Source organism: Martes martes, assembly GCF_963455335.1.
Source record: "Martes martes genome assembly, chromosome: 9".
Classification (NCBI taxonomy): domain Eukaryota; kingdom Metazoa; phylum Chordata; class Mammalia; order Carnivora; family Mustelidae; genus Martes; species Martes martes.
In genome coordinates this window covers 64,135,990-64,148,910 of record NC_137896.1, presented here as the reverse complement: position 1 = coordinate 64,148,910, position 12,921 = coordinate 64,135,990, and the positions used below count along the sequence as shown (strand labels likewise).

The 12,921-nt window shown below is 39.9% G+C and overlaps 1 protein-coding gene across 1 annotated transcript in view; it reads right to left on the bottom strand.

Annotated features, from left to right (window-relative positions):
• The window catches only part of THADA (THADA armadillo repeat containing), a gene marked incomplete at its 5' end in the record, with an annotated part of 322,555 nt that overhangs the window by 182,627 nt on the left and 127,007 nt on the right, over nucleotides 1-12,921 (bottom strand). The window contains 2 exons of the mRNA XM_080813492.1: nucleotides 356-487; nucleotides 1,788-1,877. Of these exons, the coding sequence (XP_080669618.1) occupies nucleotides 356-487; nucleotides 1,788-1,877 (222 nt within the window). The remainder of the gene's footprint in view (nucleotides 1-355; nucleotides 488-1,787; nucleotides 1,878-12,921) is intronic.

Here is a 12,921-nt window from a genome sequence, read left to right as displayed (position 1 = left end):
AGGCTCAACAGAGGGACAGTGCAAATTCCCAGGCTATGTTTTTCAACAGCAGGCATCTCCTATCAACACCACACATCCATTAGCAGGCAGAGTGCCAAGGGAACATGACTTCAGCAGTGGCTATGGCTATGGGCTTCCGCGCCCACGGTAGAAGCACTTTCTTCTGAAACACTGGAGACCAGTTGGGGACAATGGCAACAAACCCCAGGCCCTTGTTTTCACCAAGACCTCTCCCAAAGCAAAAAAACCAAACAAACAACAAAAACAAACAAAAAGCCAACGATAGTGGAAACAAGTCAAAATGCCCCATAGCGCCCCCATGCCCACCCCATTATTTCCACGAAGCACACACTACCTCATAATGAAGGGAATGAAAGGCGCCATGCTGAGAGGAGAATAGCTGCCGTCCATCGGGGAAGGGTAGAGTCTCCCCAGCACCAAAAGTAAGAGAAACATGCTTGGATGGCGGTTGAGTTCTCCTGTGTCACTGAAAAAAAAAAAAAAAAAAAAGTTATTGCACGTAAAAGATTTATAATTTAAGAGGCAAAGTGTTACCTTCTAACATTTTCCTCATTAAATGATTATGAATATAAAGAGAGATGCTCTGTGATTGGAAGATTGTTCCCCTTTTCTCGTTTTTTCCCCTCCATTCATTTCATATATTCCTAATGTGTAAATAAGGAAGAGCTACTGGCAAAGCCACGGATTGGGCTCCAGCACACGAGTCTCTTCTCAAAGCTAATTGTTAATTCGTGTCTGTGTTTTGATTTGAGCTGTTCATACAGCAGAAAGGAGTCCCACAGTATGAAATGTGAAACTTTCAACAGCCAAATGCACTTAGGAAAGCTTGAACAGTCACCTACTGGAGCCAGAAAAGCCTGTCTGTACAAATTACTAATGTGAGAGAATGTTATCATGAACAGAAGTAAAATTCATTGATGTTAATTTTACCTCGCTGTTACAGATAATGAGGATAAATTCATATCAAGTGCAAATGTGGCTAGAAGAATAAAAAAGCACATGTTCTAAAAATTCCACTATCAGCACAGGATGTGATTGAAAGGGCAGTGATAAACTCTTCTATGTGCCCTGATCAGACGGCAAGCTATCTGAACAGCTTTATTTTCTGTTTCTAGGGCCAAGCATGCCAGTGCTTCTTCCAGACCAACCAGCTATTTGCTTACTCTCATAATGGTCAACTCTAACAGGTCAGTAAGAAAAAAATGGCTGGTGTCTGTGACAGCAAACTCAGTATGCAAACACAGAGATTTTTAAATATCATGGGAAGAAAATGTTTTTCAGAAGCTGTGTTTCTAAGAAGCTAGTTCCTGAAATATGTTCCCTGAAAACAGAATGTGAAAAAACAATCTAAAACAGGATTTTAAAAATATAAAAAATATCATAAAAACAGGGTATTAGGGGTTCCTGGGTGGCTCAATCAGTTAAGTGTCTGACTCTTGATTTTAGTTCAGGTCATGATCTCAGAGGCGTAAGTGCCCCACGTCTAGCTCTGTGCTTGGAGCCTGCTTTAAGATCTCTCTCTCCCTCTCGTTCCCCACTCCACCTCTATACATAAACAAAACAAAACAGGATTTTATACAACTTTTCAGGTACAAATCTACTGTAGAGAGTCAGGCAACAGGATGTAATAAAAAAGCACTTAAAAAAATCCATCTAAGTTATAAGGAAGGAGTTGATTAAAAACTGTTGCCTGGAGGGAAAAATCTCGATTAATGAAGTAATTCACTTCCTTGATTTCACTGTGTCCCACCCTTTTCTCTTCTTACCTGTCCACGGTATTAGCTACAGCTTCCAACTGTTGGAGAAGAAAGGGATAGAGTTCTGGGAAACGAGAAAAAAACTCGCTGCCTGTCATTCTGTAAAGGGAAGAAAAAAAAATTACTACCATTTATTTCCTCTGATCTCATAATAAAGCCTTTTTATTTTATTTAAAGGAAGATAGCCAAGGTCATTTGCTTGAATATTTAATGAAAAAAAGTTGAGAACAAACCTCATCTTAAAAATTTTAACAATCAGTCAAAACAAAAAATTTAATTTTGGTTTTGGACGTGCTCTTAACACACGGAATTTTATCTCAAAATTTAAGATTATGTGTATTTACAAATATTTGATATTAAGTTCTGTTGGGGAAGAAATATGTAATCTGTGCAAATGCCAAGTTTTCTACAATTGATTTGGACTACACATATAGTCAACATCTGGTTGGCTAAGGCTGACAGCTTCTGTAACAAGGGCAGGTCTAGAACAGGTTTCTCCAAGTTGGCACCAATGATATTTTGGACCAGATCATTTTTTGTTGTGGGCGGTGTCACATGACTGTAGGATGTTTAGCAGCCTCCAATGCATCTACCCATGAAATGCCAGTAATATCCCCACCCTTTCATGTCATGACAATCAAAAATGTCTCTGGAAAAAAAAAATGTCTCTGGACATTGCCAAATGTATCCCGAGGGGTAAAACGGTCCCAGCTGAAAACCACTGGGCTAGATAGAGTACGGTTATCAGAGGCACAGATTTGGTATATACGGTTCTGGACATCCAATCTCAGCTGACACCTGTGAGGATTACCTTTCCATCTTTATAAATACTACTCTTGAATTCTGACAAGACCCGTTCAGTTTTTACAAATGCTTACACTCATGTAACCCACTCCTATTGAAGACTCAGGAAATTTCCATCATCCCAGAAAGTTTCCTCGTGCCCCTTTCCCAGTCAACTCTACAATTTGGTTTTATCTATTCTACAATTTCATATAAATGTAATAATACATTACATAATTTTTTTGTGTCTGGCTTTTTTCACGCAGTCTAAAGTTTATCCATGTTACTTGATGTATTAATAGTTTGATTCTTTTTTTGTGGAGTATTATTCCTCTACATGAATATACAAGTTTGTTTATTCATTCTCCTCTTGACAGATATGGGCTGTTTCCGTTTGTAGGCTATTATGGATAAAGCTGCTAGGAACATTCTTACACTAGGTTTTTGTGGACATGTTTTCATTTCTTTTGAATAAGTATCTGAGAATAACATTTCAGTATGTTTAACATTTTAGGAAACTGACAGTTTCCCCCAAATAATGATGGCATTTTATACTCCCACCAGTATTAAATGAGAGTTTAGTGGTTGTGTGTTCTTTCCAGCATTTGCTGTTGTCTTTCCCTTTATTCACTTTAGCCATCCTAGTGGTAGATTCCTGTGGTTTTGATTTGCATTTCCTTGATGACTAATGATGATATTAAACACTCTTTGTGCTTTGGTTATTGATACTGTCTTTTGTGAAGTAGCTATTCAAAATTTTTTGCCTGTTTTCACATTAGGTTGCTTGCTTCCTTTGTCATGTGTATGCACTACATGTACCTTCTTTGTCTGTAGCTTGTCAATTTATTTTCCTAATAATGTCTTCTGATGAGCAGAAGTTTTCAATCCAATAATTGGATCAATTTTTTTATCTTTATGATTCATGTTTTCTGTAGCTTAAGAAATCTTTGCCTACCCCAACATCACAAAGATAATCTGTTTTCTTCTAGGAGTTTTACAGTTTTAGCTTTTATCTTGAGGCCCATGATCCATCTCAAATTAATTTTTGTGTATGTTGTGAGACAGATGCAAAGGTTCTCTTTTTCTTTTAAAAATTTATTATTTTTTTAATTGAAGTATAGTTGACACACAATGTTGCATTAGTTTCAGGTGTAAGATTCTTTTTCTTCTACATTGGTGTGTCATAATTTTAACAGGGAGATGCCGTAAGATACAGGCCTTAAATAGGAGAGATGTGCCACATTCATGGTAAGAAGATTCAATATTCTTTAAAAAAGATTCAATCTTATAAAGAGGAAATTCTCACCAAATTCAATACAATTCCAATAAAAATAATAATTTATATATTCAACTACATCAGTTAATATTTTAAAAAATTTTACACACACAAAAAAGCACAAATAAAAACAGAAAATAATACACATACAACGTATTTTTGGCAGAGGAAGAGTATCAAACATTATGAAATAAAAGAGACTAAAAGGCTAAACACATGTGGACCCCATTTGGATCCTGATTCTAACAAGTCAATTATAAAAAAACATTTCTAAGACAATTAGGAAAAGTTGAAGGTTAAAGAGTTATTAACTTTGTTACAAATGATAATAGCATGGTGTATTTCTTTTTAAACTCTCTTATCAAATCAGTCATGCAACCTGAAGTACTTATGGGAAAAATGACATGATGCCTGTGACCTTGGGAGGACAAGAAATGGACAAAACAAGATTGGCAAAACGTTGGTAATTCTTGAAGTTCAGTGATGGATATGCAAGGGTTAGTTATACTATTCTCTTCACTCTAACATATGTTGAAAATTCCCATAATAAAAAGGTTCTAAAATAATGGAAGTAAACGTTTTTATTTGCCAAGCCCCAAACCGGGAGAAAATACATAATGCGTATAACTGAGGATTACGTAATTAGTATGAGAATATATGAAAAACTCCAGTGTTATCAATAAGTTGAACGACAAACAACTGAACATAAAAATGGATAAAACCTATTCAAATATAATCCACAGAAAATAAACATTAGCGACCAATAAATATAAGCTGCTCAATCATAGTAAGAGACCATTTTATATCAGCTGGCAAAGACTGAAAAGTCTGACAATACCAAGTACTAGAACTCCCACTGTTGATGGAAACAAACATTACTACAACAACTTTTAAAATAATCTGGCATTTTCTTGAAAGCCACAGATGTATTTAGCCAGTGATTCACAAATGCTATTTCTAGGTAAGTGGCCTAATAACGTGGGCACCAGAAGGCTTGTGCTGTAAGGACCTATTTTATATTTTTATATTTTAGCCAGAGGCTTCCATCAAGGTTAAACAGTAACCTGTTGTTTAACCCTGAAACTGTCCCTGCTCCCCTTCCCCCCAGGGGACTTACTTAAAAACAAGTCCCAGAAACCAGCCTCAGGTAACAAAGCTCAAATCCAAGGGTGGGTCAGGCCAGGTGGAGACATCTGATCAGTGGAGGGTTGCATACTGTCTCCCCAGCTACCAAGGAGTATGGGCCCCGCCCTTTGGGAGCCTTTTGGGTGCCAATCCTAACCAAGGTGATAGGCTGGGTCAAATGTCTACTATAGGGTAAATTGTAATTCAGTTGGTCACCTAGCATCACTGTGCAGCTTTCTCCGTGTGTTACAATTTCATTGGCCACCTGTGCGTGGCCAGGCCCAACCCCATGGCCTTTGCCCTTAAAAGCTAGTCCGTAAAAGAGAGCGGGGTCGCCCTCTCTGTAAGACGCGCGGCCCTGGCCGGTCAGTTTGATTCTTGATGCTTGGCGAGAAATAAAGCTTTGCTTGACCTTCGCTTTGTATCAGTCTCACTCCTTTAATCACGGACCCATTATTGGGGCATAACAGTGCAACTGTATGCACAGCAGCTATATGTCCTTCAAGAGTAGAGTGAACAACTCTACACTCACACAATGGCATACTGTAGAGCAGTAATCTGAATGAACTACAGATGTATCAACACAGATGTATTTCAGGAACATCATGTTAAGTGAAAAAAGTGTGTTAAAGAAGAATTTAATAATATAACCCTATGCAAACCAGGTTTATAATAAAGCACCACTAAGTAATACATCACTTAGTGAAACAAATTTTAGTGATAAAAAAATGAGAAGCAAAGGAATAAAAACAAAATTGGCACAAGTAATCAATCACTTCTCCAAGGGGGGAAAGAAAGGAGATGGGATTAGGAAGGAATATATAAGGGGCTTCAAAAGAAATGTTGTTACTTAACCAGGTGGTAGATCTAAAAGTATGTGTTGCACAGTTACTCTTTATACCTTACACACACTATATAAATTTTCTTTTGTACCTATTTCACAGTAAAACCGATTTTTTTTAAAGAAGAGAAAGTCCTTACTCCCTTTTAAATCAGATCTATTGAACATTTATTGAACATTTATGCAAATGTTAAAAAACCCCACATACTAGATCTCCCAGTACCCCTACGCATAGACAACTACACAAAAGCATCTCAGCTTTCCTTGCAAAAAACTTGTTTATACAAGTACATACTCTCAGGTTAGCTCCTTTTCCCCACAAATATGCATATTATACATATGGTTGTGCCTCTTGATTTCATTTTTCATTTGAATTATATCTGAGTAATATTTCAATATCAGGCACACCATTCTATTTCTTTCCACTTAATGGCTGTGTAATCCACTGTTTGTTGAGTGTAATTGATTTAATCCCAAAGGACAGGCCTTTTGGTCATTACCTTATTGTTACAAACAATGCATGTAAATTTCCTTGTTAATAAATGGCAAACCTGGGCTTTGCAGGTTCAGTGTTTTACAAAACACTGATCACAAAACCATTCCACTACAGACCATTGTTACATTCTTTAGCATCGCTAAGCAAAACTGGTCAGGAGCATCAGTTTCCATTTTTAGCCGAGTCACTTAAAACTGTTATAAATTCAATACTGCAATCCCTGTGTATACTTGCCCATATAGAATCTCCCCGTTTATACCACAAAGCCTGGTGGTATGTCTTCTAGAGGAATCAGTATTTCCAGGGCAGTAAGTCACTCCTTAATGGTCCGATATCTCTTCGTGGTGTCAAAGGACATAAGCATTCTTATATAAGCAGACCATATGATTGCATTACCATGATCTAGAAATTGCCTTGATAAATAAAGGGCTCTGATGACCACAAATACTACCAGAGAAAAGGGCTGTGGAGCTATCATCCTCAAATTAAAGTCACCGTCTTAATTAAATTGAAACTAATTGTCCCAAACAGCAAATTACCTCATTCAGTTACCTTAGCAGGTATTTACCAACTAGTTTATGTTGCAGAATATATGAAGAAGGTACGTCACTAGAAGTTATAAACATCTGGTAAATCTTTTTTTAGTAAAGATTTTATTATTTTTTAAAAAGATTTTATTTATTTATTTGACAGAGAGAGATCACAAGTAGACAGGAAGGCAGAGAGAAGGGGGAAAGCAGGCTCCCTGCTGAGCAGAGAGCCCGACGTGGGGCTCGATCCCAGGACCCTGAGATCATGACCTGAGCCGAAGGCACAGAATTAACCCACTGAGCCACCCAGGTGCCCTGGTGAATCTTTTAAGTAATTGTTTTGTTCTTAATAATTCGGTGGGCTTTGACTACATCTTTAAAAAAATATTCTGTTAAAATTATTGTGTCCATGCTTGATGGTGTAGGACTTTGAAGCATCAACCGTACATCTGTCAGGGTTTAAGAAAAACCAAAATTATTTCTAAGGAGAATTTTGACCTTGCTTGGGTACTCTGAGCACACCGGAGTTGCCTTTCTATTCTAGCATTCTCAGGCTCCTTGATACTGTTAAGAAAATGTCAACTTGAAGAGACTCTTAACTACAGAGAATAAACTGAGGGTTGATGGAGGGAGGATGGTGGGGGTTGGGTTAAATGGGTGATGGGTATTAAGGAGGGCACTTGTGATGAGCCCCGGTGATCATTGAGTGATCAATCACTAAATTCCACCGCTGAAAACAATCTTTACCATATATGTTAATGAACTAGAATTTAAATAAAAGCATCATCTCAAATCTGCATCAGCCAAGGGTTACTAAAGACTTGGCTTAATGTGTACGGATGGAGTGCTGCCTGAAGGAGATTCAGTATTAACAATTCTTGCGTATTATCAAACAGAGCCTCAAGAGGTAAAGCATAGGAGGATATCAGAATTATATAAGAGTATGGAGACAAAAGACGAAAGGTGACCACCATAGGAGGATATCAGAATCATCTATTCAAACTTCACTCACTCCTGATTCTCAGCTACAGCAGAAGGCCTACAGTTCATAGGCTGCTCATAGGTTTTGGGCTACCCCTATAGGTCTGGAATCCACAGCTTTATTTTAATAAAAGGCCAAGATCATGGGACCATTTTAGTCCATACATGAGTCCTGGAACATGTGAATCTTACCTATCATTTCTACTTAATCAAAACTATAGCATGATCATAGTTTTCTCAGGAAAGCAGCAATTATTTTAAAATACTTACATACTTCATGCTGAGCACAGTGCTAGGTCCCATGGAAGACACTAACAACATGAAATAGTCACAGCTCTTGGGGCTTAAGATCTGGTTAGGAAGACAAGGCACAAGCATGGACTAGGTAAGGCAAACTGCTTTAAGGGTCAAATAACTAAAGCTTCCAGGAACAGCAGAGTTGGGAAAGATATCACTGGCAGCTGGAGAGGTTAGGGAATAGTTTGTGGCAAACATGGAAACCAAGATGAGCTTTGAAAAAATTGGGTAAGAATGGATTAAAATGGAGAGAAATGAATTAAAAGGGAGAGGAAATAGCATGCAGAGTGGGGGTAGTTACAGAAACCAACTGGGCAGATAAACCTGCTGGATTAAAAGAGGGCTTCCTGACAGGACAAGACCGAAAAGGCATACAAGACAGAAAAGGCATACAAGTTTTTAGAAATTTCAATGCCAGACTAAGCAGCTTAGCCTGAGTCTTACAGGCATTGAAAGTTTCTGAACAGCAGAGAGGTGTGCCAAGAGCAGATGAACCAGACTACAGGGAGGGTAGAAATACAGTGACCCAATGTACATTCACTGAATGTACCTTTGCACCTCAACTAGAGCATAAATATCTATAGGTAAGGAACCACATTCACACTTCCTTGTATCACTTTTTTTTTTTTTAAAGATCTTATTTATTTATTTGACAGAGAGGGAGCACAAGTAGGCACAGCAGCAGGCAGAGGAAGAGAGAGAACCAGGCTCTCTGCTGAGAAGAGAACCCAAGGTAGGGCTCGATCCCGGGACCCTGGGACCATGAACTAAGCTGAAGGCAGACGCCCAACCGAGTCACCCAGGTGGCCCTGTATCACTCTTGATACAAACCACAATTCTATATAAATGCTGGCTGACTGGTAAATATTCTGGCCATGAATCTATAAGATTAGTCAGAGAAGAAAAACATTCTACTATAGATGACCTCAAGCAATGCCTTACACCTTTTTAATTTTCCCACTGACTGGTTCCCACCCAACTGACATCACACCACCCATCTAGCTTCAACACAATTTCTCTTACAAGGATAAAAGGAGTTAGGACTAAGATGGTAACAAATTAAAATTTTCTCAACATGAATCGTTAGCTGTATCTAAGGACATTCAAAATCCTGATTTGAATTAATAAACTGAGTATCCTGCCAGGACTTGAAATTTCTTAAATACAAATATAGAAATCTTGTCTCGCTGATTTACAAACAGTTCAATTCTAGTTCACCCATATAAGCAAACAGGCTGATATGTCACCTCCACAAATATAGCAAGCCCTGGGGGTAAATTCTCCAGTGACAGGGATTTCAAGCCTGTTTATCCATGCGGCCAAAAACTAGCCCTGCAACTTTATGGAAACAAAAGAAGTGATAACCAAAAAGGAAAAATGGAATCTCTGTCAATTCAAGCTTCTAGGAAGACAAAAGGAGACCACCAAATATTGCGCATGGGATAAAACAGACAGACAAAAGTGAAAACAAACAAGCCGGGACAGGGAATGAGAATAAAGCAGCTTTAACCTTGGGGACTGTCAGACTCTACAAAACATGAGTTGATTCCCCAGTCCTGTCCAGTAAAAACTATGTAGGCACAACCCATGGAGAGGCCCTTGGGGAAACACAGAAGCTCCTTGAAGGAATCCACTTGCACCGCACCAGGAGCAGAGAGTGGCTTTGAGTCTCCCCCAGGGCACTCCTCTTCCTGATCCTTTCAGGGGTGGGCTCCCCCAGAGCCCAGACAAGGCCATGAACAAAACTGGCAGGCAACAGAGGTTGACTGAATGAATGAAAATGCCTGCCCAGCACCGTTTGTTTTATTTTAAAAGCTTTTTATTTTTTTATTTTATGTATTTTTTTTATTTTAAAGCTTTTTAAAAAATTTCTCTAGCACTACTTGTTCACTGAGTAAAAATTAGATAATAAAGGACACTAAAAAGAAAAATCTCAAGTCCACCCCAAACTTACTACCTAAAGATCACTGCTAGTCTGCTCTGATGTCTGTCCATCTACACCTTTCTCCTCCTTAGATATCCTTTCCTTATCTGCTTTTTACACTTAACACTGTATCAGGAACACTGTTCCATATCAGTCTGGACCCATTTGAATGCAGAAGCCTCAGTGTGGTACGCTCTCTGTACCTCTCCCACATTTGAACATATGTCTGGGGCTCTAACCCAGACACCAGCCCAGAATGCCTCATCCCCATCCTGGGTAAGCCATGGGTGAAAGGCAGTCCCTACCCCAGCCACATTCGGAGCTTCCCTTGGTCTGCACATTCCACATCCAAGCTTGGTAACGCCGAAGTAATGGAAATGCTCTAGTTTTTTAGAGCATCTGAGCTTTCATTGTTTGACTGTCTTTGAATCCCACCTGCCATCCATAACAGCCTAGGAAAATCTTCACTTGAATCAAGCTTCTATTTCTCTTAGAGACCCTGTCCTAAGATCTGCCACACATATGGAAATTGAAATGCTTCTGAGCTTAGCAAAAGCATCCTGATAAAAAAACAACCGTGCAATGGAAAGAGGCATTCAGTGAACCGTGTTACAAATTAAAATAAGGTATCCCCACCCCCCAATTCCTATGTACAGATCCCCTATCATTCTGAATCATCTCAGGAACAGGCATCAAGAGAGTAATGTACGAAGGTATAAAGAGGGAAAGCTTGCCAAGGCAAGCAAAAACATGCAGAAAAAGGAACTCCACAGTAAACAGCAGCAAAGGCATAGCTTGTGCCTGGTTTAAAAAAACAAAACAAAACAACAACAAAATGAGGACTTATTCACGGGCCATGGAGCAAACACCATAAACCTGGTTTCATTAGATGGAAACAAACACTGAAGGCTGGAGGTTTTCAGTCAGTTTTTCAAATGTGAACCCAATAAACTATTAAAACCTAGCTATCCCCAGATTCTGGCCTATAAAACCACTCGAGTGGAGAGAAACCAGCAAAGGGCCTGTGTCTCCTTGCCACAGTGATTGCTGATAAAAAGAGCAAGCGCATCTTAAGAAAAAGTACCCCGAAATGGAAACAAACCTACAAAGAAGACAAAACACGCGCGCGTGTGCGCGCGTGCACACACACACACACACACACACATACACACATCAAAGGAGGAGCAAATGCAAACTAATAAAACAGAAACAACTAATAAAAAAGAAATCTGGGTTTGGAACCCCACCAGGAGGATCGCCCATTTCTGACTCTGTTCCTAGAATCCTCTCCCCACCTCCGAGTGGGCCAGACACCAGCACTTCTCCCTTGCGTAGTGGTAATTTAAAAAGAATGAGTGATTGGACTGAACAGATGTCAGAGGCCCCAGGGCCAGAATCTCACACTCAGCAAGGACTTGTGATCGTGGCCAGGGTCCCACCGGGAACGCCCGTTACTAAACTTCAGGCAAACCGTGAACGAAGTTAAAGGAAGGGTATCTTCTTCAGGGCCTCTCTTTGAAGGGTATGGATTCTGACCAGATCTCCTGCCAATCTCATCTCCCTTCCTATCCTTCATAGAGAGCCATGACATTCTTGGACTTACTGAAAGTTTTCCCAATCCTTCCCTTTGGGAGCTGATTTCCAGGTGGAGAATCTCCCAAATCACAAAATCAGTCATCACTATACTCTACCCATGGAGGGGAAGTGGAAACTCTCGGTTCTGGAAGTGCCCTGCCATTCCCCTTGTAGAAATTACTGGCCCAAGGCTGGGACTGGAAATACATTCCTCTTCATTCCACAGGGAGACGGTCAGTAAACATACATCTCCTGAATTCCTCATGTGCACAAGGTCGCATCTGGGCAGCTTATATGTTTTTTTTTTACACCAGAGATTTGTTTCTTAGAGAATGTGTCTTTCTAAATCCTGTCATCTATAAAATCTAAGAATCAGTCCACCTCTTAATAGTTAACTCAATGGTCATTTTCTAAACCATTTATGGCAGCCTGCAAAGATGGCCAACAAGAATTCCTACTACCCTTGCTATATGTGCGTGCCTCCCTCCCTTCAAGAGGCAGGATCTATTTTCTCTCCCCTGACTCTGGTCTAGTTTGTGACTTCTTTGATCCACAGAAGGTGGTAGGAGCAATGCTGTGCCAGTTCTGCCTTAGGCTTCAAGAGGTATGGCAGCTTCTACATTCATGGTGTTTCAGACTTGACTAACTCTGCTGGGGAGAGGTCCCATGATCCCCCACCTCTGCCATTTATGCTCCCTATTGAGGGTGCAGACATGTGAATGTGAAACCCTCTTGGTCATTCCAGTCCTAGCAGAGGTCTCAGATATCTCAGCCACCTGAGTGATCCCAGATGACACCCCGTGGTGAAGCTGAACCAGCTGAACCCAGTCAACCCACAGAACTGTGAGAAATAATGAGTTGTGACTTTAAGCCACGGAATTTTAGGGTATTTGCTATATGCAGAAGCAGGTAACTAAAACACAGTCATGATATTCAAGGGACCGAGTTAGACTCTGTGGAAAAGGTAATACTAACTGAAAGGGATGCTGGTATCAAGAAACATACAATCTAACCTAACTACTCTATTTTCTCCCAGCTCTGGAAGCCATAAATTGAAATTGGTATCAGGGGTCCAGGGGCGCCTGGCTGGCTCAGTCAGTAGGGTGTGTGACTCTTAATCTCGGGGCTGTAAATTCAAGCCCCACATTGGGTGTAGAGATTACTTAATTTTAAAGAAAGTCTTGGGGCACCTGGGTGGCTCACTTAAGTGTCTGACCCTTGATTTTGGCTCAGGTCATGGTCGGGGTTGGGTGGAGCCTGCTTAGGATTCTCTCCCTCTCCCTCAGCCCCTCCCCACTCTCTAAAAAAAGTAAAT